This window comes from Molothrus ater, chromosome 18 (genome assembly GCF_012460135.2).
Source record: "Molothrus ater isolate BHLD 08-10-18 breed brown headed cowbird chromosome 18, BPBGC_Mater_1.1, whole genome shotgun sequence".
Classification (NCBI taxonomy): domain Eukaryota; kingdom Metazoa; phylum Chordata; class Aves; order Passeriformes; family Icteridae; genus Molothrus; species Molothrus ater.
Genome location: NC_050495.2, coordinates 2,124,284 through 2,148,416, shown reverse-complemented (window position 1 = coordinate 2,148,416; position 24,133 = coordinate 2,124,284). Strand labels below are relative to the sequence as shown.

Sequence of the window (24,133 nt, the reverse complement as noted above, 5' to 3'; positions counted from 1 at the left end):
CCTCCAATGCTCGAAAAATAAAATGATGATGCTGATATAAACTGCAAGTGAGAGTGAGCAATTAGACTGGAGAAGTCTAGCGGCTGCCTTGGAGGGACGGATGCAGGGAAAAATGTGGTTCTGCAGAAAAACACTTCCGTGATATAATTTCTGCAACATTAGGGAGCAGAGTAAATGAATACACACCGGCTCCACTGCCAGCAAAGCCGTATGATCTTATTTCAGATTCTCCCCAGTAATGAACAATGATATCTTTCTAATGTAACTTTTTATATTCAGAGGGCTTGATGTACATTTCACAGAATATTTCCTTCTAGCCTTTATATGGGTCTGGGGGTCTTTTATATAGTTTGTTTGCTTTGTTTCTAAAAACAATTCGGTGAAACATGGGAACACAGGAGTGTCTCTGTGCATAGAGAATTAATAAAAAAGAATCGCCGATGTCTTCTCTTTCTCTCATTCCTATAGACTGACTAGGATATTAAATTCCTGGGTGAGTCATTGAATGTTTTCCTGTCTTTCTTTTTACTCTTGCTGTAATAGCTTGCTTGGAAAGATTCCTGCATTGAACATTGTCCTTTGCATTTTCAAAGCACCCCTTGGGGGTTTAGCCATGTGAATTCTATTAGCCAGAAACTGGGAACCCCAGGATACTCTACAAATGAAATAATTATAATCTTTAGTGTCTCTTAGCAGTCCAAGCTATCTCCAGAACACCAAACAAGCCCCACTACATTCACACCCTGCACCACATGCCAGGAAAGAAGCAGCATTAGCCCCATCTGAAGGGGAAACTGAGGCACGGAGAGGTGTACACATCTACTTGCAGTGCTGAAGAAAACCTCTTTCACAGCCAGGCTTTCCTCACATTGTCCTAAATCTCTGATTTCCTTTGGGGCAAACCAAAGCAGTTTACTGCAGGTAACTGCAGAACCTGCAAGGCACAGACCCGCGTGGCCCAGCTGGGCTCTCTGCTCACCAGGGCGGAACAGCACAATCTCACCAGAAACAAAGTATTTGCACAGCAATCAGAACTTGCATCCTGGCCAACACAGCCCTGCTCCTTATCTCCCCATGTACCAGCCACGCTCCAGACACTCAGGCAGCAGCTCTGCCTCATCCAGACCTCCCAGGGGGGACAGACAGGTGGACAGACGGGTGGACAACCCTTTCCCGTGCCCCTCCACAGTCCCCACAGCTTTCACCCAACATGACGAAGGCCGCCCTGGGCTGTGGGAAGCACCCAAGCCCTTGCTAGGAAATATCCCCAGCGCCCAATGCAGGTTGGGACAGGGCTCTCACCATTTTCAGTTTGTGCTGCTGTAGGATCTCGTCCAAGTTCTGCCTCTTCTTGTAGTTGAAGTAGAAGTTTTTGCACTGCGACACGGTCTTGGAGCCCACCATCCTGGCAATGGCCGACCAGTTCCGCCCATGCTCAAGGAGACCTGCAGGCGGAGGAGGCACAGAGGACAAAGGTTTGACACCAGAAGCACTCACACAAGGGCACCATTATCCACACAGGACGGGAAACCTCCTCCGTGCAAGCCAAACTCCACAGGAACAATGTGCTCACCAGCACCTGTCTGAATGGCTTCTAGACCAGGGGATGACCTATGAGAGCCTGTTTTTCTTTCCAAAGGGGAAAAAGGCGCTGTGCTGACCGTCTCTGGAATAAAACGCGTCCCACAGCCGCGTCTCGGCAGTCACGAGGCCGAGCAGAGCTCCCTGTCCCTTGGGACGGCTGCAGCAGGTGTTGGCACGCCCAGGAGAACTTGGGACAGCTGCTCTCAGCCCTGACCACGAAGCAAAGGCTCTTCCCACCCCAAGGCACACAGCCCTGGTGGGGAAGGGGAGGGAAGCCTGGGCAGGTGAGCGGCAGTGTGCTGGCAGGGAAGCCCGGGTGATGTCCCTGGCTGGGAAGAGGTGTGCCAGGGGATTAGTGCTGATCACAGGCTCATGAGCAAAAGCAGCTTCCCAGGTCAGGCATCACACCAAGGGCTGGCAATCCTGGCCAGATGGTGCCACCCGAACGTGGGGCCAACCCAGCAGGGTGGAGGAGGATGAGGAGGAGGAAGGAGACAGTCAGCACCCCGTGTCCTTGCCATCTCTGCAGGGGTATCTGGGCACCCCTGGCCCTGCAGATGGAGGTAGGAGTTACAACCACAGCCCAGGGATGGGTGCAGTGGCACCCCAGGATCCTGGAGGTGACCTGTGAAAGAGCCATCCAGATTTTCCAGACATTTCTTTCTTACTGCCTGCAGTTATTCCTGCTGTGTGGCTGGTCCTTCGTGTGGTGTCTTGTGGGGCTGGAGCTGCCACCAGCCTGTGGGACACTGCCAGCCTGGCTTGCTCCTGACTGCCCATGTGATGCCACTATCATGCCAACAGCTCCTTACCCTTCCCTGCACCTTGTGAGGGCACAGGATGCAGAGTCTGTAAGTCCGAGTTACTATACTGCCACAGAAAGGTAACTTCAAGATGAAAGCCAGCACAGGATGAACCTGCTAAGAACATCTTTCTCCTTTGCTGAGGGACTTTCTGCCCAGAGGCCACCAACCACAGAGCCCTGTGTGGCTGGGAGTGGGCACTGACCACTGGCTCCACATCCAAGCCCCTCCCTGGCTGCTCTGACACCACAGAGCTTGGGACCATGGTGAGTCCCACACTGGGGCTCCTGGCATGGCTCTGCTCATGCCTGGGAACATTGCAGCTGTGCCCCAGCCCTGCTGCCAGCCTCCTGCCAAGCTGCTGCCATGTGTCAGCCTGGCCCTAAAGTGGCAGCCCAACCTCTGCTTCAACAGCAAACCCCAGGGGATGGGCTGATCTCAGCACAGCCACACGCAACCAGGCCCAAAGGACGCACCCCAGGATCTGCTCTGTGAGCCCAGGCAAGGGGAGGGCACAGCGTGGGGGCTGAGGGTATGGTTGCCCTCACACCATGTGCCCCCAGAGAGATGAAATCCCCCTCCCTGCTTCCCAGGTCCTGGAGAAAACCAGCAGCACCCAGCACAGCAGGAGTTAACATCCAGCTGGTGCCTGTATCCTGCCCGTCCCAGCACCAGGCTTATCAAATTGCATGTACGAGGCATCACATGCACTGAGCACCAGAAAGGCCCTGGCAAGCCAAGAAACAAGTTTGAGCTTTAACTCTGCAACTCCCAGCCTCGCTCAGCCAAACCCACGACCTCTGTCACCCCGCTGATGGGCTGGGACTTCTTAAAAAAAATTATAAAAAAAAATCACATCCGGCCACCAATCCTGAGGCAACGAGTGGGGCAAGAGTCCTCCCCCTGCTGTTGCTGAATGCCGCAGGGGAAAACAGGACAGTCCCCAGTGTCACAACCCATCCCCTCTGACACAACCCACTGCTGCCTTCCAAAGCAAACAAGCAGCTCTGTCCCTCTGCTCATCAGCACACTGGTGGCCCAGCACCAAGTGTGACAGCCGGGCCAAGGCTGATTGTGTGCCCCGGACAAAGCTGAAACGAAGACACTGGCAGCGGTGTGGATGTGCCATGAGCACGGGTGCTGTGGCAGGAAAGATGCCAGAAGGCAGGAGCTGGCATGGCAGAGCTCATGGCTGGGGGGGTGATGGATGTCAGCGTGAGTGGTCCCCAGCGTGGTGTGACCGTTACCGGCCACAGGCAATGCCAGCTCCTGGCTGTCCTTCCCCTTGCCCAGGCTGGCTGTGCCCCTGCTCACCAGGACACTGCTGAAGGAGCCTGCAGCAGGGCAGGTGGCCACTGCTTGGGAGGAGGAGGAGGCTGCCTGCAGCCCCTGCCCGCGGGACCAGCAGGGAGCCCCGCCACTCTTCTTCTACATGAAACCAGAGCGAAGCAGCAACACCTGCTTCCCACGCTGTAGTTATCTGCACACTCGGGAGGGACCAGCCGAGACACCCCCGGTGAGCTCCCGGCTCGCCAGGCACCCCATCTCCATGAGCTCCTCCAGCAGAGCCACCACTCCCAGAGCCTGCTCCCCCTGCCCCGCACTCCAGCCCGGCACGGCAGCACCAGCCCTTGGTTCCACATCGCAACTGAAACTATGACTAACCGAGTTATCAGATCCTCAGGAAGGCTGAGCTCCTCGGCTCGGGGCGGGGGCTCCGGACGCAGGCTCTGCCGCAGGCACGCAGCCACACACAACCTCGAGGTTAACCCCATCCTTCGGACCCCAACACCCGACTTACGTGCTCCGGCGGGCAGGGAGCACACCCGGAGTGTGCAGCGGGTGGGCTGGGAAGGACACGGCTCTCAGGGCACTTCTTCAAAGCCCCCCCGGGCACGGCAGCCCGCGGCAAAGCGCTGCGAGTGCTCCGCTCGCACCCTCCCCACGCATTTCGCTTTCGCTCCCTCGCAGCAGCCGGAGACAGAGAAGAAAGCAAAGCCGGTTCCTTAAATCCTGGGGGCGAGAGGATTTCAGAGCCATGGGCGGCCGGGAGCGGCGAGCAAACGGGCACCGAGGCTGGAAACCAGGTCACAGGCGGCAGACTCCTGACCCCGATGGCAGAAGTTGGTGGGAACACATGCTCCGGCCCCAGAGCTCTTCCCTTCGGAGCGAACCGCGGTCTCCGCTCTCCTCCGCTCGCCCGCCGGAGCGTTCCAGCCGGCTGCAGCCGCGGTTGTTAAGGTGGATGGAAGCGCCGCCAGTATTTTCTCCCCTACCTCATCTCCTTGCTCAGCAGCTCGGGGCTATAGGGAGACTGTGCAGTTTCAGGAGATGCCCGACGTTGCCAAGAAATAATAATAATTAAAAAAAAAAAAAAAAAAAGGCAGGAGAAAAGCGAAGGGGCGGGAGCGCGGCAGCTCCGCTCCTGCCAGCCCGGGGACGGGGAGCCGGTGCCGTCGGTATGTGGCGGAGCAGCGAGCAAGCTCTAATCTGTTCCTCTGGCTGACCCGGGGCTCGTTGCATCTGAATGTGACCTCTAGACAGAGCATTAATAACGAACGTGGCGCTGACCCAAGCTGACAAGGGGTGCGGCGCTTGGCACCCGCTCCCGCCCTCCCTCGCTCACTTTCTGTCTCCCTCGCTCTCGGCTGAATGTCAGCGGCAGGGGGAGGGATCCAGGAAAACAAAGCTTGGCTAATAGTTTTCTCCGCTCTCAAGTGAATCAAAGGCGCTTTTCTTTGGGGACGTGCGCGCCGGCGAGCCCAGTGCCGCACCGACGGGGTGCTGTGGAGCCTAGGGACACCTCGGGACACCGCGGCCCCGCAGCCGCTGCCCTGGCACAGCAGGGATGGACGGAGAGAGCTTTGGCACCGGTGTCGCCATGGGCAGACCGGGGCCTCTGCTCCCGTGCAGCAAGTGGAGGCTGGAAGGAAGAGGAGCTCGGAGAGCGGGGTACCGTGCTCGGCATCTCGGGGAGCTGAGAAGAAACCCGGAGGGGCAGCGCGGCGGGCGAGGGCTGCGGGCTCGCACCCCCTCGGTCCTCTGCAGCTCGGGGTTTTTACTAGAGACATTCCAAGGCGCTCTGGCACGGCTGCCCAGCTCCACCCTGGGCTTGGTGAGGGCGGGGAGAGCCCGTAAAAGGGTCCCTTAATGGGAGCTCGCATGGATTAACAGAGCAAGGTTATAAGGGAAAAACTAAGTGATATCACTCCCTACGCCTGACGGTACCTGGTATGATCCTCCAGTACCTCTTGCACCCACACACCCTCTTGGGAGTGAACATGGAGGCAGTTCTGGCTACGGCACCGCCAAAATGTGCTGCAATTCTGTTCTGGAGAAAGACCAGCCCTACGGAGTCAGTGACACCACCCAAGGCATCCCAAAAGCCTTGGGATGCTTTGCAGAGGCTCAGAGAAGGTGAGTAACTTCTCCTGGGCCATGGGGCCATGGATCAGTGGGCGGCAGAGCCAGGTGCACGCCAGGTTGCTGATGCTGAAGCAGTGTGGAGGGTGTGTGGTGGTGAGCCCACATCCCCAAAGGTGCTGGGGTGCTGCTGGAGGGACCATGGCACAGGCAGCCAGCTCGGTGTGCTCTTGCCACCGTGGTGGGGTGATGCCCTTCCTTCCTTCAGGTGATGCTGGCACCAGCCTGCTGTGCTCCCAGCGGACCTCTCATTTGGTGGCTGGACACAAGCACACCTCTGATGTGTCCTACAAGGGAGCTTGCAGCTGAACTTCCCAGCACCTTTCACACCCATCATGCCACTTCTCTGCAGGGACGCAGTGTCACCAAACAAGGTGTGGCTACCTGACCAACAAAGAGTTGGGATCTTGGACCAGCTCAGCTCTAGTGCAATGTCCCCTCTCTGCTGGCCCTGGCTGGGGACCCTCAGCTCCCAGGTCTCCCCTTTGAAATGGATAATTCCTATGCCACTGCATCCACCTGCTGCAAAACCTTGAGCCCTGTGCCCTGACCGCAGACCTGCCTGGTTTTATTACTCCTGCCACAGCCTTTCTTTTTTGCTGTGTCCTATCCTTTGACACGAAGGGGACAGGAAGATCCCCTCAGGATGCCCACTCCTGGAGTTGTGCCATCCCCTCTGGTCCAGCATGGCAGTGAGTACACATGGAGCAGCCGCTGCTGGCAGGCCCAGCTCTCTTCTTTCACCTGGTTCAGATACTATTCCCGCTCCCTTATTGTTGAAAAAATAATACTCAAAATTAAAATGTAGGCAGCAAATTATAGTAATTACCCAGCAGTTCCTCCTGACAGGCCTTTTGTATTCCATTCACTGACACTCACTAAGCAAATCCTCGCAGTTTGCTCCTACACACTCGAGAAACATTCAACCAATGGTGGCAGAAAGTGCAGCTCTGGGGGCACAGGCATGGTCCCGGGGGTGACACCTTGGCTGAAAGGCAGCCAAGCACCAGCCTGGAATGGCAGGGATGGGACTGCAGTCAATCACAGCCTCACTCAGGGCAAGTGTGGCTAATTTAAGCCTTGGACACAGTCGTGCCCTCCTGGCACCCAATCTGCCCCATCCAAATAATTTTCACCACGTTGCTTTGTACAGAGTTCACGACAAACACCAGGCACCCATGGCACTCTGGCTGTGGACACTGGATGGCCAGGCTGGGCTCTCCTTGCTCTGGACTGCCCTTGCACCCTGCCTGGATACAGGACACCTGAGTGGGAGACCCCAAGGCACTTCTCACCCCGAAGGCCACCAGAAGGACAACGTGCAGTGACGGGCATGGGCTGCAAACCAGTTTCTCCAGCCCACTTTTACTACTATCAGCAGGTTTTTACAGTTGTAAATACCTCTGATGGGAGAAGGGAAGGCTCCAACATGAGCACAGGGGAGACAAAAGGAGGAAAGTAAGGAGCTGCCAGCTCGCCACCATCACCCAGCCAGCTCCTGCATTTCAGAGGTGATGCAAGGTGGCTGACTTTATTTTAGTTTTGTAAACAGAACAGGACGGGGGAAAAAATGGTTCAGATCAGTCCAAAACTCAGATGAATTGCTGGCAGCACTGAAAATAAGCATTCAAAAGAGTGCCTTTGGTATCCAAGGGAATATTTTATATCTACCCAAAAGGAACTATATAGGAGTTTTCATGGGTTATTTAACTCTCTGTCATCAGTATTTTACAATCATGCCTCATCACCTGACTCCATCCCATGTCTTCAGGGTGGGAAAAGGCATAAAGAGCCCCAGGCTGGCTGTGCCCTGAGGACAAGGAGCACAGAGCCTGGGCAGGGCAAGGGAGGACCTCAGCAAGGACCTGCCACTTGCACCCGCCTCTTTTCAAAGAACAAAACCACTTGTTAGACACCACGGGAAAACCCCGAGCCGGGCGACAACAGGTACCAGACTTTAAAGACTAACAAAGGTCATGTGGAAACCTCCCGGTTCATCGAGTTCAGCTCCAGGGCGGCTGCCCTGAACCTCTGGCACCAGTGCTGACACTCAGTGGAGGGGCTGGGGAGGGACAATAAACCCACCCACTGCCGAGGTTCAGCCACTGCTCGGACCCCCTTCCAGCCCACCTTGAACTCCTGCCTGCGTGGGCTCATCCAGCAGGTCCCCCAAAGGCAGGAACTGCCTCAACATTGCCTTTTAAGGAGCAGCCCCATCCTGCTGCTGAATGCCTCTGCACCCTGCCCGGCAGCAAAGCCGTGGGTGCTGCTGCTTCCCGGCCTGGGAAGGGAAGGGGGAAATCCTCCAGCAACTCCGGGTAAATCAAAACCTCCTGCTTTAAGGATCACAGCAATGGTGCAAGGAGATAATATCAAGAAAAACACATTCCCCCGTCGTTATCCCAATCTCTGCACATTTTGACAGAGTACTGAATCGAAGTTTATTGCATAATGAAAGTGTCATTAAGCAAGAACTTTCCTCTTGCTGGGTTTTTGTTCCCCTATTTAAGTTTAGTAACACGGTACTCCCCTTCATTGTCTCCCCTGGCAGACACAATCCTGCCTTCTCCTGATTGGAAACTCCCTGTGCAGCTCCGTGACTCTGGAGGAGAGCAGGCAGCTCTGCTGCCTCTCTGTCCCAGGGCTGTTTTCTCTCACCTCCCTGAACACAAATGACATGGAATTTTATGCCCCACACACGAAACCCAGGCATGGACAGCAGGGCCAGGCTGATCTCCTGGTTGGCAAGTGCTAGGAGCAGAGGTCACTGACTGTCCCCATCTGCCAAAATACCCCGGGGTGGTAGGGCTGACCTTCCCTGGGACTCACATCTTGCTGAACCCCCTAAACCAGCCAGCTACGGGCTCTTACTGGTACCAGTATGGAGGAGGGTGCCTTGGGTGGCCGAGTCCTTATGATGAGGAGGACTGTGCCTGTGTCTCTGAGCCCAGCCTGAGCAGGTCACCACCCCCTCTGCCCCTGCCCAGGCGTGCTGGCAGCAGCTCTGCCACCGCCTCCTGCAGCCTCTGAGGTTACCTCCGGAGTTTCAGTTGCTGTGAGTCGGAAACCCCCAGCACGCAGGTCCCTGGAAATGCCAGACACAGCCAGTTTGAAGCATTAAAGCGGCTGCTTCCTGGCAGAGGGGAATTTGGCTTTTCTGTAGAAGTCTGGTGTTGCAATCTCAGTTTCCCAGGTTGTAACGAAGGGAGAAACAATCAGCCATTGGGCTTTACACCAGCAAATCTCCCTGCTTCCTCCAGGCCCCTGGGCTGGAATAGTGCTGCATGCTCCCACGCTTCATCCTCCCTTCACACAGGCTTTGGCAGCTGGTGCTGAGACTCCTTAAGCGCACCTCCACCATCCAGCATAAAACAACAAGAGGCACTTTTTAACAACCAGATGCTGATCTCCAAAATAAAGCAGTGCTCGGAAAATATCCCTCCAACGACCCTCCCCTGCCAGCATCTGCTCACCCCATTACCTGGCCCCAGGCCAGTTTCCTTGATTAAAGTCTATCTATTAAGTTTTGTGACTATAGAGAGCCCTGTTCAGCAATGCACAGGATTGGCACCGGGTTGTAAAAGAGGGTTGGAACAGCTTAAAGGCGAGCGAGCCAAACACTTTGGGATATTCACAGGCAAAGTAATCCAAGTCCACAGCTCCCACCGGCACCTGGGCAGCCGGCGCTCCAGAACATGCAATCACCATCCCAGCAGCAGGTGCATTCTCCAAGCTGAGCTGAACCTGCTAACACGCCTATTTGCCTTTGCCATCCCTGAACAGCACTCATTTCCATTTTAATTTCCCATTTACAATCCTCTCCGGGCCAGGAGAGTCGGCAGCAACGCAAGCGGGATGCACGGGCTGGGGACGTGAGCTCGACAGCCCATCAACAGGACGTGACTTTGGCAAAAAATTAAAGCAGTGAAAGGGCTGGCGCAGGAGCGGCACGAGGAGGGGAAGTGGCAAGAAGGGCTGTGCTACACTCAGCACTTTTTAAAAACGGTCTCAGCAAAGGCTCTGAATCAGCTCCAGGATGTAAAGTCACCGCACGCTGCCCTGGCTCTTGAGAGCTCCCCAACATGTGCCTGCGCAGTGCTGGGGTTCACTGTCCTCTCCCTGAATCCCAGAGCTGTGAACACAGGCAGACACTTGCTCTGTGCCTTGAACAGATCACACAGAGGCCGTAAAGCTCTGAAGAGTGGGGTGAAACTACACCCCATGCTACAGGCACCAGCAGCTCCAACACTGCAATGGACAACGTGCCTTCCCCGTTTCCTACAGCCAGCTCCTGCCTCGGAGGACACACATGGCTCCAGCCACAGCCCAGGCATCCCAGGTGCTGGCACAGTTCCTGGGGCTGGAGAAGCTGAGCACACTCCTTGCACCATTCTCTGCCTTCCCCACACTCTCCCTGAGGCACGCTGGGAACAAACCAACAGCAGGACAGGCAGGATCTGGCCCCACAGCTCAGGATCCACCACACTGCACCAAAGCCAGCAGTCAGATTCTTTCCATCCCCAGTTGCTGGATAAGCTCCAGCACAGCCGATAAAAGAAAGAAAATGAGTGTCTCACCTTTTTTAGCCGTCTCCATCTCCTCTTCGGTCCAGCGAGAGCTTTCATTCATTTCCAGGGAAGCTGGGAAGGAAGAAGGAAAGAGAGCAGTCAGCTGTGAGCAGGAGCCAGCAAGCCCAGTGAGCTCAGAGGAGGTGTCCCAACACCCAAACCCTGTCCCATGCCCTGTCCCCTGGAGGCATGACAAAACCCCAAGCAGGGCAGAAGTGCTCCCACAAGAAAGGCTGTCACGGTGCGGGCTCGTGAGGCTTTCCCACACCACAGTACCCCATGCACAACATCCCCTCGGGATGCACCTCAGTGATGCAAAACCTCCACTTTGGGCCTGGAAGCAAAGCCAGATGGCTTGAGAGTGGCAGCAGATTTCCTGCTGATGGTGGCACGCACGCTGGCCCAACAACAGGTACCTAAGATGGAGCTGGCTGGGGCTGCGTGCCTTGGAGGAGGCAGACGCAGGGTGGGACCATCAGAGACGGAGAAACGGCGTCACCTCAGTGGTGACTTTGGCCGACTGCATCTGTCAGGGCTGGCCACTGACAACACAAGGGTGTTGGCTGTGTGACCACGGCCTCCCTCTGTGCCATCCCTGGGCTCTTGGACAGCACCTCCAAGCCACTTCCAGCAACAGTGGGGGCCTATCTGGAGCAGTGCCCATTGAAGGGGACATGCTGCTCCAGCCAGGAGGCTGACAGGGGTGTCAGCATCTCTCCCCAAATCCAAGCAGGTGCTGGGGACACCAAGGTCCTGTATAAAGCCTTCACTATGCACCAGTCCTGCTGGCAGCCTGGCACAGAGCAAACCCTACAATAACAAACTGGGGTGTGAGTCAGAGACAAAAAACAACTCGGTAAGGAAACAGATTTCCGGCTCAGGCTGCCAAGGGGTTATTACTCTAAACAACAGGCAAAGCATTATTCCAACAGTGATGAGAGATGTTTTGACAGTGTCCTTTCAGAATGGAAAACAGGCTTATAGGTTCAGGATAAAGAATACAGGCAAGGAGAGAAAGAAGGATCTTCAAAGAAGCTCTACAAGAAGCTGAGACCCTGTGGGAGGACAGCGTGAGTTGCAATGCCCACAGCAGTGGGCAGAAGAATCTCCTTCAGAGCTGGCTGAGCACGACTGCAGGTGTCACCTCCCGGAAGACAGCACAGGTCACTGCCTCCCCCAGAACCGTGTTGCCCCTGGGACACCAGCCAAGAGGGAGGGAAACTGATACCTCACTGCTTCCCCCTGGCAGCAGGCGCAGCCAGGGCCACAGCGCTCGTTTACGTAAAAGCGAGCGTTCCCAACGCCGTGCAGGCCCTTGGCTCAGCTGGTGATGGCTGTTATTGTATGGTACAGAAATGTCACAGAAATGGCCCGTTTGGTTTGATTAATGGCATTGCCTGAGGTTGTGCAGTTATGAAACAGATGCCCACGGGGAGCTCCGGCACGCTGCAGTTAAACCACAATACGGTTTTGTGCTGGTTTTTAATGTTCAATTGGTATTTAAAATGCAATAACTTTCTTAGCCAACCTAAATTAAAGCGCTATTGGAGAGACATAAAGTGAAATCAATTGCTCAGATATGTCACTGGAATTGATCCATTCCTTTTTCCCAATTTAACATGGTCTAAAGGCTTTCACTGTGCTTGCAGTGAAGTTTATCAAGGACTCTGAGATACCAGGATAAAAAATCCCATCTAAGCTACTGGCATTATCTGCTGCTTCTCTGCAGCATTGCTGAACAAGTTGGAGGGAGAGAGCAGGGCTCTGTTGTGCTGGGGACTATTTATATCGCCTGTATGAAAACAGAGCGCTCGCAATCAAGGCTTCAGCCAGTTGTCAGCAGAGAACAGGGAGGCGAAACACCTCCGCGTGATTTATGGCACATGGAACAGCACAAGCAAGAAACTGCAGAGCAAGGAATCCAAGAGGAGTCACCCTGCTTTTATTTTTACCTGCCTTAGGTAGCACAGCAATAATTCTGTATTTTGACAGAGTAGAAAATATAGGAAAATCAGCCAAATTCCTCGATGCATTGGCTTCTGTAAGTCAATACATGAGCCTGCTCCCTGGGGTGGCAACTAGTGATGCTGCAGGTGCCAGAGGCAGATGTGCCCAGTGTGGGGCTGTGGATGCTGCCATGAATTCCCATCTAGCCCAAGGCCAGCATGGCAGCATGGCAGGGCTATGGCCATGCTGTGGGCTGGTGCAGTGCCTGGATGCCACAGTACAGGCAGCACTCTTGCTGTATCAGGCATGGATGGAAATGGACCAGCCCAACGCCCAAGGCCAAGGAGGAGCAGATGCCACAGGATGCAGGTGCTCAGGCTCCAGACAAATTTGAAAACAGAGCAGGTAGGAGAAGCAGCAGAGACTCAGGCAAGCCTGGGAGGGCAGAGCAGGGTCCCATGCAGAGGTTGAGGGGACTGGGAAGCCAGAGTAGCTGCAAAGGGAATCAGCTCCAAGTGTAGGAGGGACAAAACTTTGCCAAAGCACTGCTAAAACTGAAGGCTTCCCTTTTTCTCTTTTGCAACGCTTTCCCTCTGAGGCCATAAAACGCACGAACACTCAGCCAGGAAAGCCCGGGCTTGCAAATGCCCCCACTTATCCTGATGAACCACACTGAGCAATTCACGTGACAGAGACAACCATCACTGCTACTCCCCAGAAAGAAGCATTTCACAAAGGATTTCCCTCTTCTGCGAGCGCGGAGCAGAGCAGGCTGACGTCCCATCCCAGCACAATGGATACCCCAAAAGCCCAGCCCAGGGCAGGGTCCCCTCGTCCCCTGCCACCTACCCAGCTCGGCGCTCTGCTGCGGCGTGGCTGCCTCCTCGTTGTTGGCCTCGTTGGCCATGGAGCGGGTGATGCGGCCCTTGCGCCGGCCCTGGCTGTTGGCGGTTTTGCGGCCCTTGGACGTGACCGTTTCCTTCTCATCGTTGTCTTCTCCGGACGTGTCGTCGTTCTTGTCCCTGCAAAAACAGCGAGAGAAGGAAGAAAAAAAAAAAAAAAGTTGTTTGGTTGTTCTGATTTTTAGGTCAAGCAATTAATTCTCTGCACGTGTCTGGGGATTTTTCTTTTTGTTGTTGGTTTTTTAGGGGGGCAGGTCTGCAGTTTTTTTGCAGACGCAGGCTCTTTTCCTGGCTGGGATTGGCAGTGGGGTGATTTGTGGTGGGGTTTTCTTTCTGCAGCTGGCTGCAGCTCCACCACCAAGTGCATGCAGAGACCTGACGGAGACAGGTTTAATACCAGACCATTCAAATTCATCCCTGCCTCCTCCTCATTTATCTTCCTGAAAGGGACCTGCTGGTAAATGTCTTTGCAGCCTAGATATAATGAAGCCAGATGTTCTTTTAAACCAAGTATTAAGCCCATTACAGATAGCGAGCGGTCTGCGTGCCAACCTTCCCCTGCCACGGCGCTGATGCTCGGTGTGAGGGAGGCAGGGCTGGCTGGAGCTCTTCATCTGGGAGTGCTCACGGTGACATCAATAACACCAAAGGTGAAGTGCTGTGCTCCGCTGCCCCCAGATTGCTCCTCTGGCTCCCAGAGGCTCTCGTAACAACAGAACAAGCTGGAGGATCACAGGAGCTTTGCAGATTGATTGGGTTGATATAAAAAACCCCCATATCGTGCTGCTTTCCCAGTTTGGGAGCAGCGGGGAAGAGGAATGAGGAGGAGGATCTGCCTTTTCCTCCCTGCAGAGGAGGTGAGGTGGGCACACACAGTCCTGCACGGGGTCAGGCAGCCCTGGACTATGCTGCATCCCATCACCACATTCCACCAGTGCAGCCCCAGCCCACTGGAGCCAGGCAGGGAGGGCTGTCCTTACTTTGTCAGTTCTTCTTTGTCATTTTCTGTTTCCTGCTTGTCTTCCTCCTTCTCTCCCTCCTTCTCTTTTTCTTTCTCTTTTTCATCTTTCTCTTCTTGGCTGCTCCGGGGCATTTGCTGCTGCTGCAAAACAAAGGACACAAAATAAACCAAGCCCTCATTGCTGAGCCGGACACAGGGCAGCACCTGGGCCAACCCAAACAACTGCTGTGAAACAATGCTGGGGGCAAGTGGCCAAGAGGAAAGAGCTGCAGGCAGAGGGTGCAGGCAGGGCACTGCTGGAGGCCACAGGGGCCGAGAGATCTCCTTTCCAGGGAGATCAGAGGTACCTCAGGATCAGGCATGGCAGCTGCACTCTGGCTCCTATTCTAGGCAGTGGGACAGCCCCAGCTGCTCCCCTGGGGTCAGGCAACAAGCAAGGATCTGATGTGGGGGTAATGTAGGAAGGTGAGAACTACCCTCCTGTTCTGGCTTGGTGATTTGCAGCCAGTGGATGCATTTTGCTGGAGCATGAAGGAGACAGGGCACCAGTGACACCCCGAGGCTCAGCAATATCAACACTTCTGATCTTTTCCCAAGTGTCTGACACAGCCCATGGGGAATGTTTGTGGCTCTGTAGCACCAAGCAGGGAAGGTGCCCTCTCTGCCCTCTCTTTACCACCTGGCACCTTCAGCAGAGGCCGTGAGCCCAACCACCCCAACGCCTCTGCTGCTGCACAGGCACCGTGGTACCCCAGGGAGGGACACAGGGATTATTATAGTTCTGGATTTTGTTTCAACAGCTGCAGGAAGGAGGTTGCTGGGGAGGCCTGGTTCCCCTGACCTCCCTCCCCCTCTGGTGACCAGCAAATGAGAGGCGTTGAATAGAGAAGTAGAAATTAGAGACGGAAATGATTTATTAAACCATCCTGCTCCTGGCTAATGCAAGGCTGCTTGCTCCAGGAAACCCACCCAGGCTCACCCGGCCCCTGCCCAGCCTGCAGGGCTTCCACCACCCTCTTGGGAAAGGGTTTGGTGATGTAATGGGGAGTAAAATTGCCTTAAAATGGATTTATCAGCAGAAGGTGGCTGGTCTGGCTGGCACGCAGCCATACAGCAAGTACTGATGAGGTGTCCTCACATCCCTTGGGCCAGCAGAGCTGGCCTGATCCCACTCTGCAGAACTGGGAGGCTGCTTCAAACATGGGCATCCTGCAGCAGCACTGGGTGCAAGCAGAGCTCTTTGACCCCATGGGCTGGTGCTAAAATCAGAAGCGTGGAGCTGTCAAATGGAGCAACTTAACGAGAAAACTGCTGATTCCTTCAGGCCCTGGTTGAACAAAATTCCTTCAAACCCATGCACAGCCATCACTGAAACCCCACTGACTTTCAGTTCCTCCCTGTACAGGGGGAGGCAGCTGTGGCATCAGGATCCTGGCACGCTTGGCCAGCCCCTGGGGCACCTCTGCACACGTGCAGAACACAACTGCAATGCATCAGCTCACACTCCTGCTGCTCTGGGAATTGCTCCGTGGGATGCAAGGCTGGGAGGTCCCAGGGGAGAGGGAGTCAGGGAACAGTTGGGATGAGCACTCGGTTGCTTTTGATTTTCCAAAGTCCACAGATCACTAAGGCTTGGGGAACAGGCTTTCTCATGCAGCAAGTGACCAGGGGAAGTGTCATCCCCAGTTACTGGGCACTGCCCCTGTCAGCCCCCAAACTGGGCGAGAAGGAGGGCAGAGGACAATCTGGAACAGAAGGTGGGGAAGCCTGCACTGGCTGCAGAGGAGCAAAGGGCATCCATCATGTGCATTTCCCCAGCACTGCCCTGAACTCTCTGACTCTGAGTCACTCCATGGTGAACCCTGAGCATGGGTTCAGCCCAGACTGACACCCCTGAGGTGAGGGCTGTGACCTCCAAGGGCTGGGCAGGCAGCAGGACAGGCTCTGCCCCAGCCCTGGCCATCACCACCCATCTGCATTCCCCTCACCAAAGGCTTTGGCAAGGGAGGGGAGCCCATGTGAGTTTCCCAGTATTCCCATCAAGCAACTGCAAATACTTTCTTTTGAGGGATGGGGGAAATCCTGCATCCCAGAAATCCCAGCTCTCCTTCAGATTTAAACCCAGCCATGATCACACAAGTACCTGCCCCAGCTTCAGGAGTGAGCATCAAAGAAAGGTTCAGCATCATCTTATCCTGTCTCTACACCTGTCTGAACTAGGGGGCTGCCAGCCTGGGCAGCCATCACAGCTTTTCCCCATGGAATAGCAGTGATGCCAAGGAGCTCCCCGTACCAACCTGCAAACACAGGAGCAGGAAGGCAGGGAGAGATGACAGTGACCTTGGTGGCTCATGCAGCAACACAGGTGCTTCCCTGCAGAGGCATCTGCCCAGCTTTGGCATGATCAGGATGGGCAAATCCCACTGGGCCACTGCACATCCCTCTCCTCCTGAATGTTTCAAGCCCAGCCTGGTAGGACATCTAATCAAGGTTTCTCCCAGTGCAGAGGCACATCTCAATCCAAGGTTGCCCTCTAGTGATTGCCCTGCTCTGGCCACGGCCGGGTGCCCGACGCCAGGAGCGAGAGCCAGGTGGGAAAAGCACCCTGCACCCAGCAGGACAGACAGGACAGGTCTCACCTGTCAGCCAGGTGAAATACATAAAATGGGCAGCATCATCACCACCAGGCCATGGTGGGAAAACTGACCCAGCTCCACCCAAGGCTGTGCTCATGTCCTCATCTGAGGGAAGGCTCCCAGCCAAATGCTGATCTGAACCCTGGCAAGCCCACAGTGATGGCTTATCTCCTGTACTAGAGGTTGGCTGCAGAGCAGGGCACCTGCCAAACTCCCCAGGAAACGCCTCTGTTCATGAATGTCCCCCTTATATCACACCCAGGGGTACCTGCTGGGCTGGAAGCTGTGGGGCTGTACTGAGCACCCAGCCCTGGGTGGGGAGCGGGCAGCCCGGGGTGCTGAACGAAGCCATTTCAGAGCTCAGCCACAAATGGCACACACAGACAGGAGGATCCCCCAGGGATGGACCACGGCAGCTGCCCCAGCCCATCCTTGCCATGTGCTCTACCCCAAACCTCAGACTGGCACTGGAACCGGCCCATGCCATGGCACAGGGGTGGGAAGGCAGCGCCGGGAGCCCCTGGGCCGGCCGGTTCCCCCTCCCGGCGCGCTGCCCCCGCCGTGTGTGGGGAGGCTATTCTTAGTGCTGGACACGGACCAGCTCGGGATGATTCAAGGGACGAGACGCCATCCCAAAGCGTGACGGGCCAGGAAATGCTTCCCCAATTACCAGCTGATGTTTCCCTGTGATTCACACCGCCCAGGCTAGAGGTGGACTGGCAGGTGGGTCAGCCCTCAGCGGAACCCCCAAAGGCCGGCACCAAAACTGCTCAGCTCCCGGCTAGCTTAAACTTAAACCTCTCTCCACCTACAGCTCTGCCATCCTGGGGATGAGGCACGCCACTTCCCAGAGGTAAACCAGGTACGTGCTCCCCACCTTGCACAAGGTGGGGAAGGGCGAAGGGATGTGCCCGAGGCCAGGGAAGATGCCTGTGGCAGAGGGCAGGGCTGGCCCTCCCTCCCAGGTCAGACGCTCTAAGCCCGGACCGCCCTTCCTCCGCCTCAGCATCGCTGCTGCTTGTTTTTGCTGCCGACGCATCCTGTTTATTTAAAAAGGCCCCGGGACAAAATCGGACGCGGGACGCGTGAGCGAGAGGCCGACCCTGCCCCGAGTCCGGGGGGACAGGCGGCCTCCTCCGCTCGCTGCGCTCCGGCCCGAGCAGCTCGGTAATTACAAACACCTGCTCACCTCTGCCCCGCAGTCCCGCCGGGCCCGGAGCAGCTGGGGCGGCGCAGAGCGCTGCCAGCTCTCCCGGGAACAGCGCGTTCCGGGCCCGGGGCCCGCCGCAGGCACGCATGGGCTCCCGCAGCGCCCGGCACGGCCCGGCCGGCTCCTCCGGGCACGGCACCGCGGGCTCCGCCACCATAGAGCTTCGTCTCCAAGCGCACTTTCGGGCCGCGACGGCTTCCAGGTAGGAGCCGGACACGGACGGGCTGACCCTGCTGAGAACGGACCGACTTGCCGCGGGTCCTGACAGCGGGACGCGCTGCGAGAAAGCCCTGGCGAGGAAGAGGTGCAGCTCCTCCCACTCTGTTTACTTCCTCTGCCGAGGCACTGCCTGCTCCTGGAAGCGGGACGGAGGGCAGGAGGAGGTGGGGGAAGCAGCTCCCCACCTTCGCCCTCCCCAACCCCGCCGGAGACGCCTGAGCCCGTGGCACAGAGACGGCGAAAGCGGCCAGAAAGCCCTCGGCAGCCGGCAGCGCCTCCAAAGCGCCCCGCTCGCACGTTCCCCGGGAGCTCCGGCCCCTCATCTCCCCCCAGTCCCTCATCACTCACCTCCCCGCTCCCCGGCTCCCGCGAGCGGCCGGTCCCCGACAGCCCCATGGGCAGCTCCCGGCCCCTGCTCACCGCCCAGCCATCCGGGCGCGCTGTGCCTTACGTTCTCCGGCTCTGAAGGCTTCCTGACGATTTGCATAGTTAAGCCGTAAACTAACCACAACATTCCTCTTATGATTTTGCAATCTGCTGGAATAACGTGGTCGCTCTAAGTCGAGCGATGAATCATCATCTATAAACCACAGCTCTCGTCACCGGGGCTCTCAGTGCTGGCTGCAGCCTGCGTGATTAATCCGCCAGGATGCCAAGCTTAACCTACAGTGCAGGGCTATTTATTTTCCAAACTTGCAAGCCTCCAGAAAACGACGGCCGCTGCCTTCCCCATCCCCTTTGTGGTGAGATGCCCCAGGCTGTGGCAGGGGACCAGGAACAGGGGGCCTCCCTTGTAGCCCACAGGACATCCCAGCATTAACCACAGGACCGTGCACCTTGCAACTGAGGTGCCCACGCCCTCCCCCGGCTCCCCCCTCACTCCTTGTGCCACAGCACCCTCAAAACATGCACCAAAACATCACTTTTGCCAGCAGGGATGAGCTCATCCCTGGCAGTCCAGTTCCTGAATGAGAACTACCAGCTCCTGCCACCCCATCTACGCCACTTGCTGCTGGATTTTCTAGTGGGGAACCGGGTTGTGGCGTTAGCACCGAGAGAGAGCCTGTCCCGAGCCCAAGTGCCCCTGGGGCTGGCATCTCCTCTCTCCCACACCAGCTTCAAGGCCAGATTAGCTGCATGGGGGCTGCCATTTGGTTGCCAGCAGATGCATTGCGTCCCCTGCCATCATTAAGTGCCCTGGGCTCTTTCAGGAGATGGAACCACCAGCTCCTGTTTGTTCCTTAAATCGGGAGGGAGCAAGCCTGTGCACCCTGGTGCAGAGGGAGCTGTGCATGCCAGGCTGAGCTGCAAGGCACATGGTTTTGGTGCCACTCAAGCTCGTTCCCAGCTACTGCAGGCAGCGAGCTCCGGGTTTTGTTTAAAGCAGCTCTGCACCCTTGCCACAGTCTCACTGCGGCAGCGCAGGGACTTGTGCCAACCCTCTCCCCAGCATGTCACACCAGTCTGTCTTGACAGGGACTTTGGAGGGAGCTGCATCCCACCAGTGTGAGCCCCATACCCTCTGTCAGCTGGGAGCACCCACTCGGCTGTGCCGCCTCTCCCACGTGCAGGGCACCAGCTCTTCACTCCTCCAGCGTGTGACTTCAGATCAATGGCATTTATGATGTTCTCTGGGGCACTCAGCTGCAGAGCAGGCTCAGGCCAAGGTCATTGCACGCAATCAGGGAGTTGCAAATTAAAACCAGCTCGAGATAAGCTGAAGACAAAAGGCCAACACTATGCTAGCCAGGAACGCCTGGGGTTTGCATTGCTGCTTCTCCAGGAGCCCCAGCACAGCTGCCATGGCTATGGGCACGCATGGGTGCCTCCTGGCATCACCCTGAACATCCCACAGGGTCCAGAACTGGCACCACGGGGCAGGATGCTCCGTGCTCTGTGCAGCAAAACCAGCAGGCTTGGCACTTGGCTCTTACCCCCATCCCCAGCCCCACAGATACTCTGCAGGGCATCTTTGCCAGGAACAGGGCTGGCACATCATGCACCTGTAGCTTGGAAACATCCTCTCTCTGCCACCTACATCTGTCTTTCCACCTGCTTTCAAGCTCTGCCTCTGGGCAGGTCACATCAGTGAGAGCCAGGGCAGGGACTTGGCCACAGAGCACCCTCAGCACCAGCCTCCCCGTTAGCCACCACGCTGCCCAGGCACCCAAAGTGCCCATGGAGTTTCCTTCCTTGCCAATGCCACAGCAGAAGCAGAAGCACCCACCTCTGATACAGCCACTGCAAACACTGCTCCCCACATGTCCCTACCACCTCCCAAGGCAGGCTGGATACACAGCACGGGGAGGATGGCTCAGAAATACATTTGTGTGTCATGTAACTGACTGGCAGGGCCTGGAGCCCCTGCTCCAGTGGTCTGGAACGCCTCAGGGCTGGCTGCCACCCACGGCCACGCAGCCTGGCTTCTCACGGCCGCGCGCGGCACCCTCCGCTCCTGGGAGAAACCACAAAGCAAAACAAGCCCCTGCCAAAACAACAACGGGAGGAAGAGGAATGTCTGCCGGCAACACAGCTTTGATTGCTTGTGTCCCAGGGCTGGGTTTGATGCTGTTGGCTGTGGAAGCAAGTCAAAAAAAAAAAAAAAAATCAAAGGGCCAGGCTCAGATTTCATAAGAATGATAGAGAGCATGGGGATCACTCGGTGCGGCTCAAACTGTGACAGCTCTGAGCTGGGCTGCTCCTCTACCAGCAAACAGCCACCTCTGCAACACAGTCAGCACATGGCAGGGATGGAGAACACTGAGGCTGTGCCCACCCAGTGTCCCAGGAGACGTGGACAGGCCCTGTGCACACTCACCAGCACAGCTCTTGGGCACCACAGGCCACAAAACACAGCCAATGCCAGCAGGAAAGTGCTGGCAGCTGCAGCCAGGCTGCCCTGCAATGCCACGGGAAAGCCCTGTGCCATCTCCCAGGCTGCTGGTCGTGGAGCAAGCAGGGTCCTGGGGGCATGCAGCATGTCAGGGACAAGGAGAGGGGCTGGCAATAGGACTGGAGTCATGCTGGACCCTGCATCACTTGCCAGACCACAGGACAAGCATGCCCAAGTGCACTCACCCGAGGGTGGGCTCATCTCGGGCAGCCTGGGAGCCTGCTGGGCACAGGAACCATCCAGGCAGGGCCCTGTGTGGCTCAGCCCAGCATCACTGGCACTGCTGCCCTCCCACCGCTCACTCTGTGATACCACAGAAGCACTGGATTGATTTTTACAGGACCCTGCTCACCAGATCCTTCCTTGCACCACTGAGGGCTTTTCCATAAGAGGAAATGTTTCTTTTCTGGGTCGCTGCTGAGTTTTTAAAAAAGTGATTTGATTGCTTGTGAAGGGAAAAATGACCCGAAGGGAAGAGAGCATAGTGTTTGGAAGCAGTGGAGATGAGCCCCCGCTCTGTCCCAGGCAGGGAACACGTGTTTTCTCTTCCCTGTGGTTTGCTTTGCCCTGCTCCCCCCTGCTCACAGCCCCCCAGCCACACGCCGACCCCTCTCCAAGCCCTGCCAACAGAGGAAGGTGCCAGGTCAGCAGTTTGTGGGATGCAGAGCAGCATCCACACACACCACAAACAACCAGGGGCAAAGCAAGCCCTCTATCCTTGTAGAAGCAGATTTCTGGGATTTTCAGCTGTGCCTGCTTCAGGAAGCAATTTAGCAATGACATGACCTATTTCCCATGCATTCCTAGTCAAACCTGGATCACAACAACAGATAAAACAACTCATCCCAAAATCCAACCGCTCCTGCGTCCTGCAGTGAAAACGCTGCAGGTCCCTTGTTGGGATCAGCAAAGCCCAGCCTGGATCCCAGAGCCTGCCCCAGAAGTACTCACGTGGGCAGGGGTGTGGAGGAGCACTCGCTGTGAGGATACATCCACCTGCTGCTGGAGAAACACCAGCCCAAACCTGGGGGCCAGCTGGAATGGGGGTCACCTCACCCAAGTGACTCTTTTGTTACTGCTCCCTGCAGATGTGATCAAGAAGCACGCAAGAGCCCAGCTGTGAGGGCCAAAGGGTCCATCAGCAGCCTGTGCCAGTGGCTGTGTGTCCCTGCCTGCTGATGATCCCTGTCCCTGCTCTGAGCCCACAACCCTCCCTGCTGTCCCTGCACTGTCACCAGCCCACACGGGGACCTGGGGACCAAGCAGCCACCCTCCTGTGGCAATGCATCCTCTGATTCTTTTCCCAAATATGGCCATGTCATTCTCATTAAATCACCCCCAAAACTGCAGCTGGGATTTCAGGAATGCAAGTTTCCATTGTGTTTGCCCAATTGTGCTGCCTGGAGGGGCGGCAGGGCTGCAGGAAGACTGCTGCACCCTTGTGACGGGGGAACAGGCACGATGGACCTTACAGGGCACACCTGGGGGAGCAACAGGAGTCCAGACTGAAAGAACAGGTGCCAAGGGGGGGTTATAGAATCGATCTCAACTTGAGCATCACTGTGTGTCACACCTCATCCACCTGCTGGGCAGGCATCCCAACATAAACCTCCCTGGTGACCACAGGTTTTAAGAATGACAGCCTGCACTGAGCACCCAGGGGACAAACACACTGTGAGATGTTTCTTCCTATGAGGCCACACTTGAGCAGGACCAGGACCACAGGGTCTGACCAAGTCCAACTTCTCACTGGTCCTGCAGCCTCAGCCTCATTTCCTGGGCCATCAGCAGCCCTGTCACACTGCAGATTTGTCCAGAAAACGAGCCAAATTCAAGCCCTTTTACATCCCAGCAGTGACACTCCACTGGCAGAAGGTGAACCCATGCCCCAAGACTGACATCCCTGGCACCATTCCCAACCAGGCAACCTCCCTCACAGACCGCCCCGCTCATCCACAGATAATTTCAGTGCTGTTTTAGATACAATGCTCCAGTCAGCACAGCTTTAAGTGCCCGCAGAATAATTTCTTGGTATTTGTGGCACAAAGTTTACTGGCCACATCCAGGGCTGTGACTGTATGATGTGCTGCATGATTAAACCAGGATTCTGTGACAAGTATACCCCTGAGTCTGGAAGAGAAGTTGTCAAACCCTTTATCACTAATGAGAAGCTGCTCCCTGGACTGATGAAGATCAAATGGTTCCCAGAAACAAGGATCATTCCTCTCATTAGCTGCTGTGGTTACCGGAGTGGGAGCACTTGCACAATTTGCAGAGTTAGAACAGTTTGCTGAGCTCTGGATCTGATCCCTGGGGAGGGAGGAGAGGCACTGGCATGGCAAGGCTGGAGCATGGCAGGAGATGTGCTCCTGCACTGGGGACAGGGTGCAGGGAGCCCTGCAGTCGTGGGCAGGCACTATCTGGAATCCCAAACCCTGCCAGCCCCTGCTAGTGTGACAGGGCTGCTGGTGGATAGGGAAACCTGCTTGGCCAGGTTTTTCCTAATGCTCCAGGACCCATGTGATATCAAACCTGGCCAGATCCTGCTGGGACGGTGCTTCTGCCAAAAAAGTAAGCAGGCTGTTTATAAAAAATCTGGGTTGGGGCTGTTTATCCTCGTTGGTGAGGGGAATGGTTTGTGTTTGGGGAGGGCGGGACAGACGGCGGGACGGATAATTCGATTTGGGTTTTGGCAGGGGACAGGGAAGAGGGTGGGCCTGGGAAAGGCCGTCGGGGCTGGCAGGGGACCGCAGTGTCCTGGCCAGGTCACACCGTGGGTCCCCGCCCTGCCGGCACGGCTCTGGCACCGCTCTCAGGGAGGAAGGGGGGTCCGGGCGGCTCCACTCCCCCGGGGCCACGAGTGAGTCCTCGAAAGTGTCGGCACCGACACACGGCTGGCCAGGGAACGTCTGACAGCACTGCGAGGGCCTGGCGTGACGCGCTGTCCGGCGGCTGCGTCCCTCCACCATGACTTCATCCCCCTCTGA

At 56.4% G+C, this 24,133-nt stretch overlaps 1 protein-coding gene across 12 annotated transcripts in view; it reads right to left on the bottom strand.

Moving 5' to 3' along the window:
* NCOR2 (nuclear receptor corepressor 2) overlaps window positions 1-24,133 on the bottom strand; it is a 225,651-nt gene that overhangs the window by 40,816 nt on the left and 160,702 nt on the right. For 11 of the 12 annotated variants that reach the window (XM_036392955.2, XM_036392958.2, XM_036392961.2 and 8 more), the window contains 4 exons: window positions 14,208-14,329; window positions 13,175-13,347; window positions 10,388-10,450; window positions 1,303-1,445 (listed from right to left, as the gene is read on the bottom strand). In XM_036392955.2, the coding sequence (XP_036248848.1) occupies window positions 1,303-1,445; window positions 10,388-10,450; window positions 13,175-13,347; window positions 14,208-14,329 (501 nt within the window). Of the gene's footprint in view, window positions 1-1,302; window positions 1,446-10,387; window positions 10,451-13,174; window positions 13,348-14,207; window positions 14,330-18,601; window positions 18,684-24,133 lie in introns of those variants that run through there. The other variant, XM_036392957.2, reaches the window with a different exon arrangement.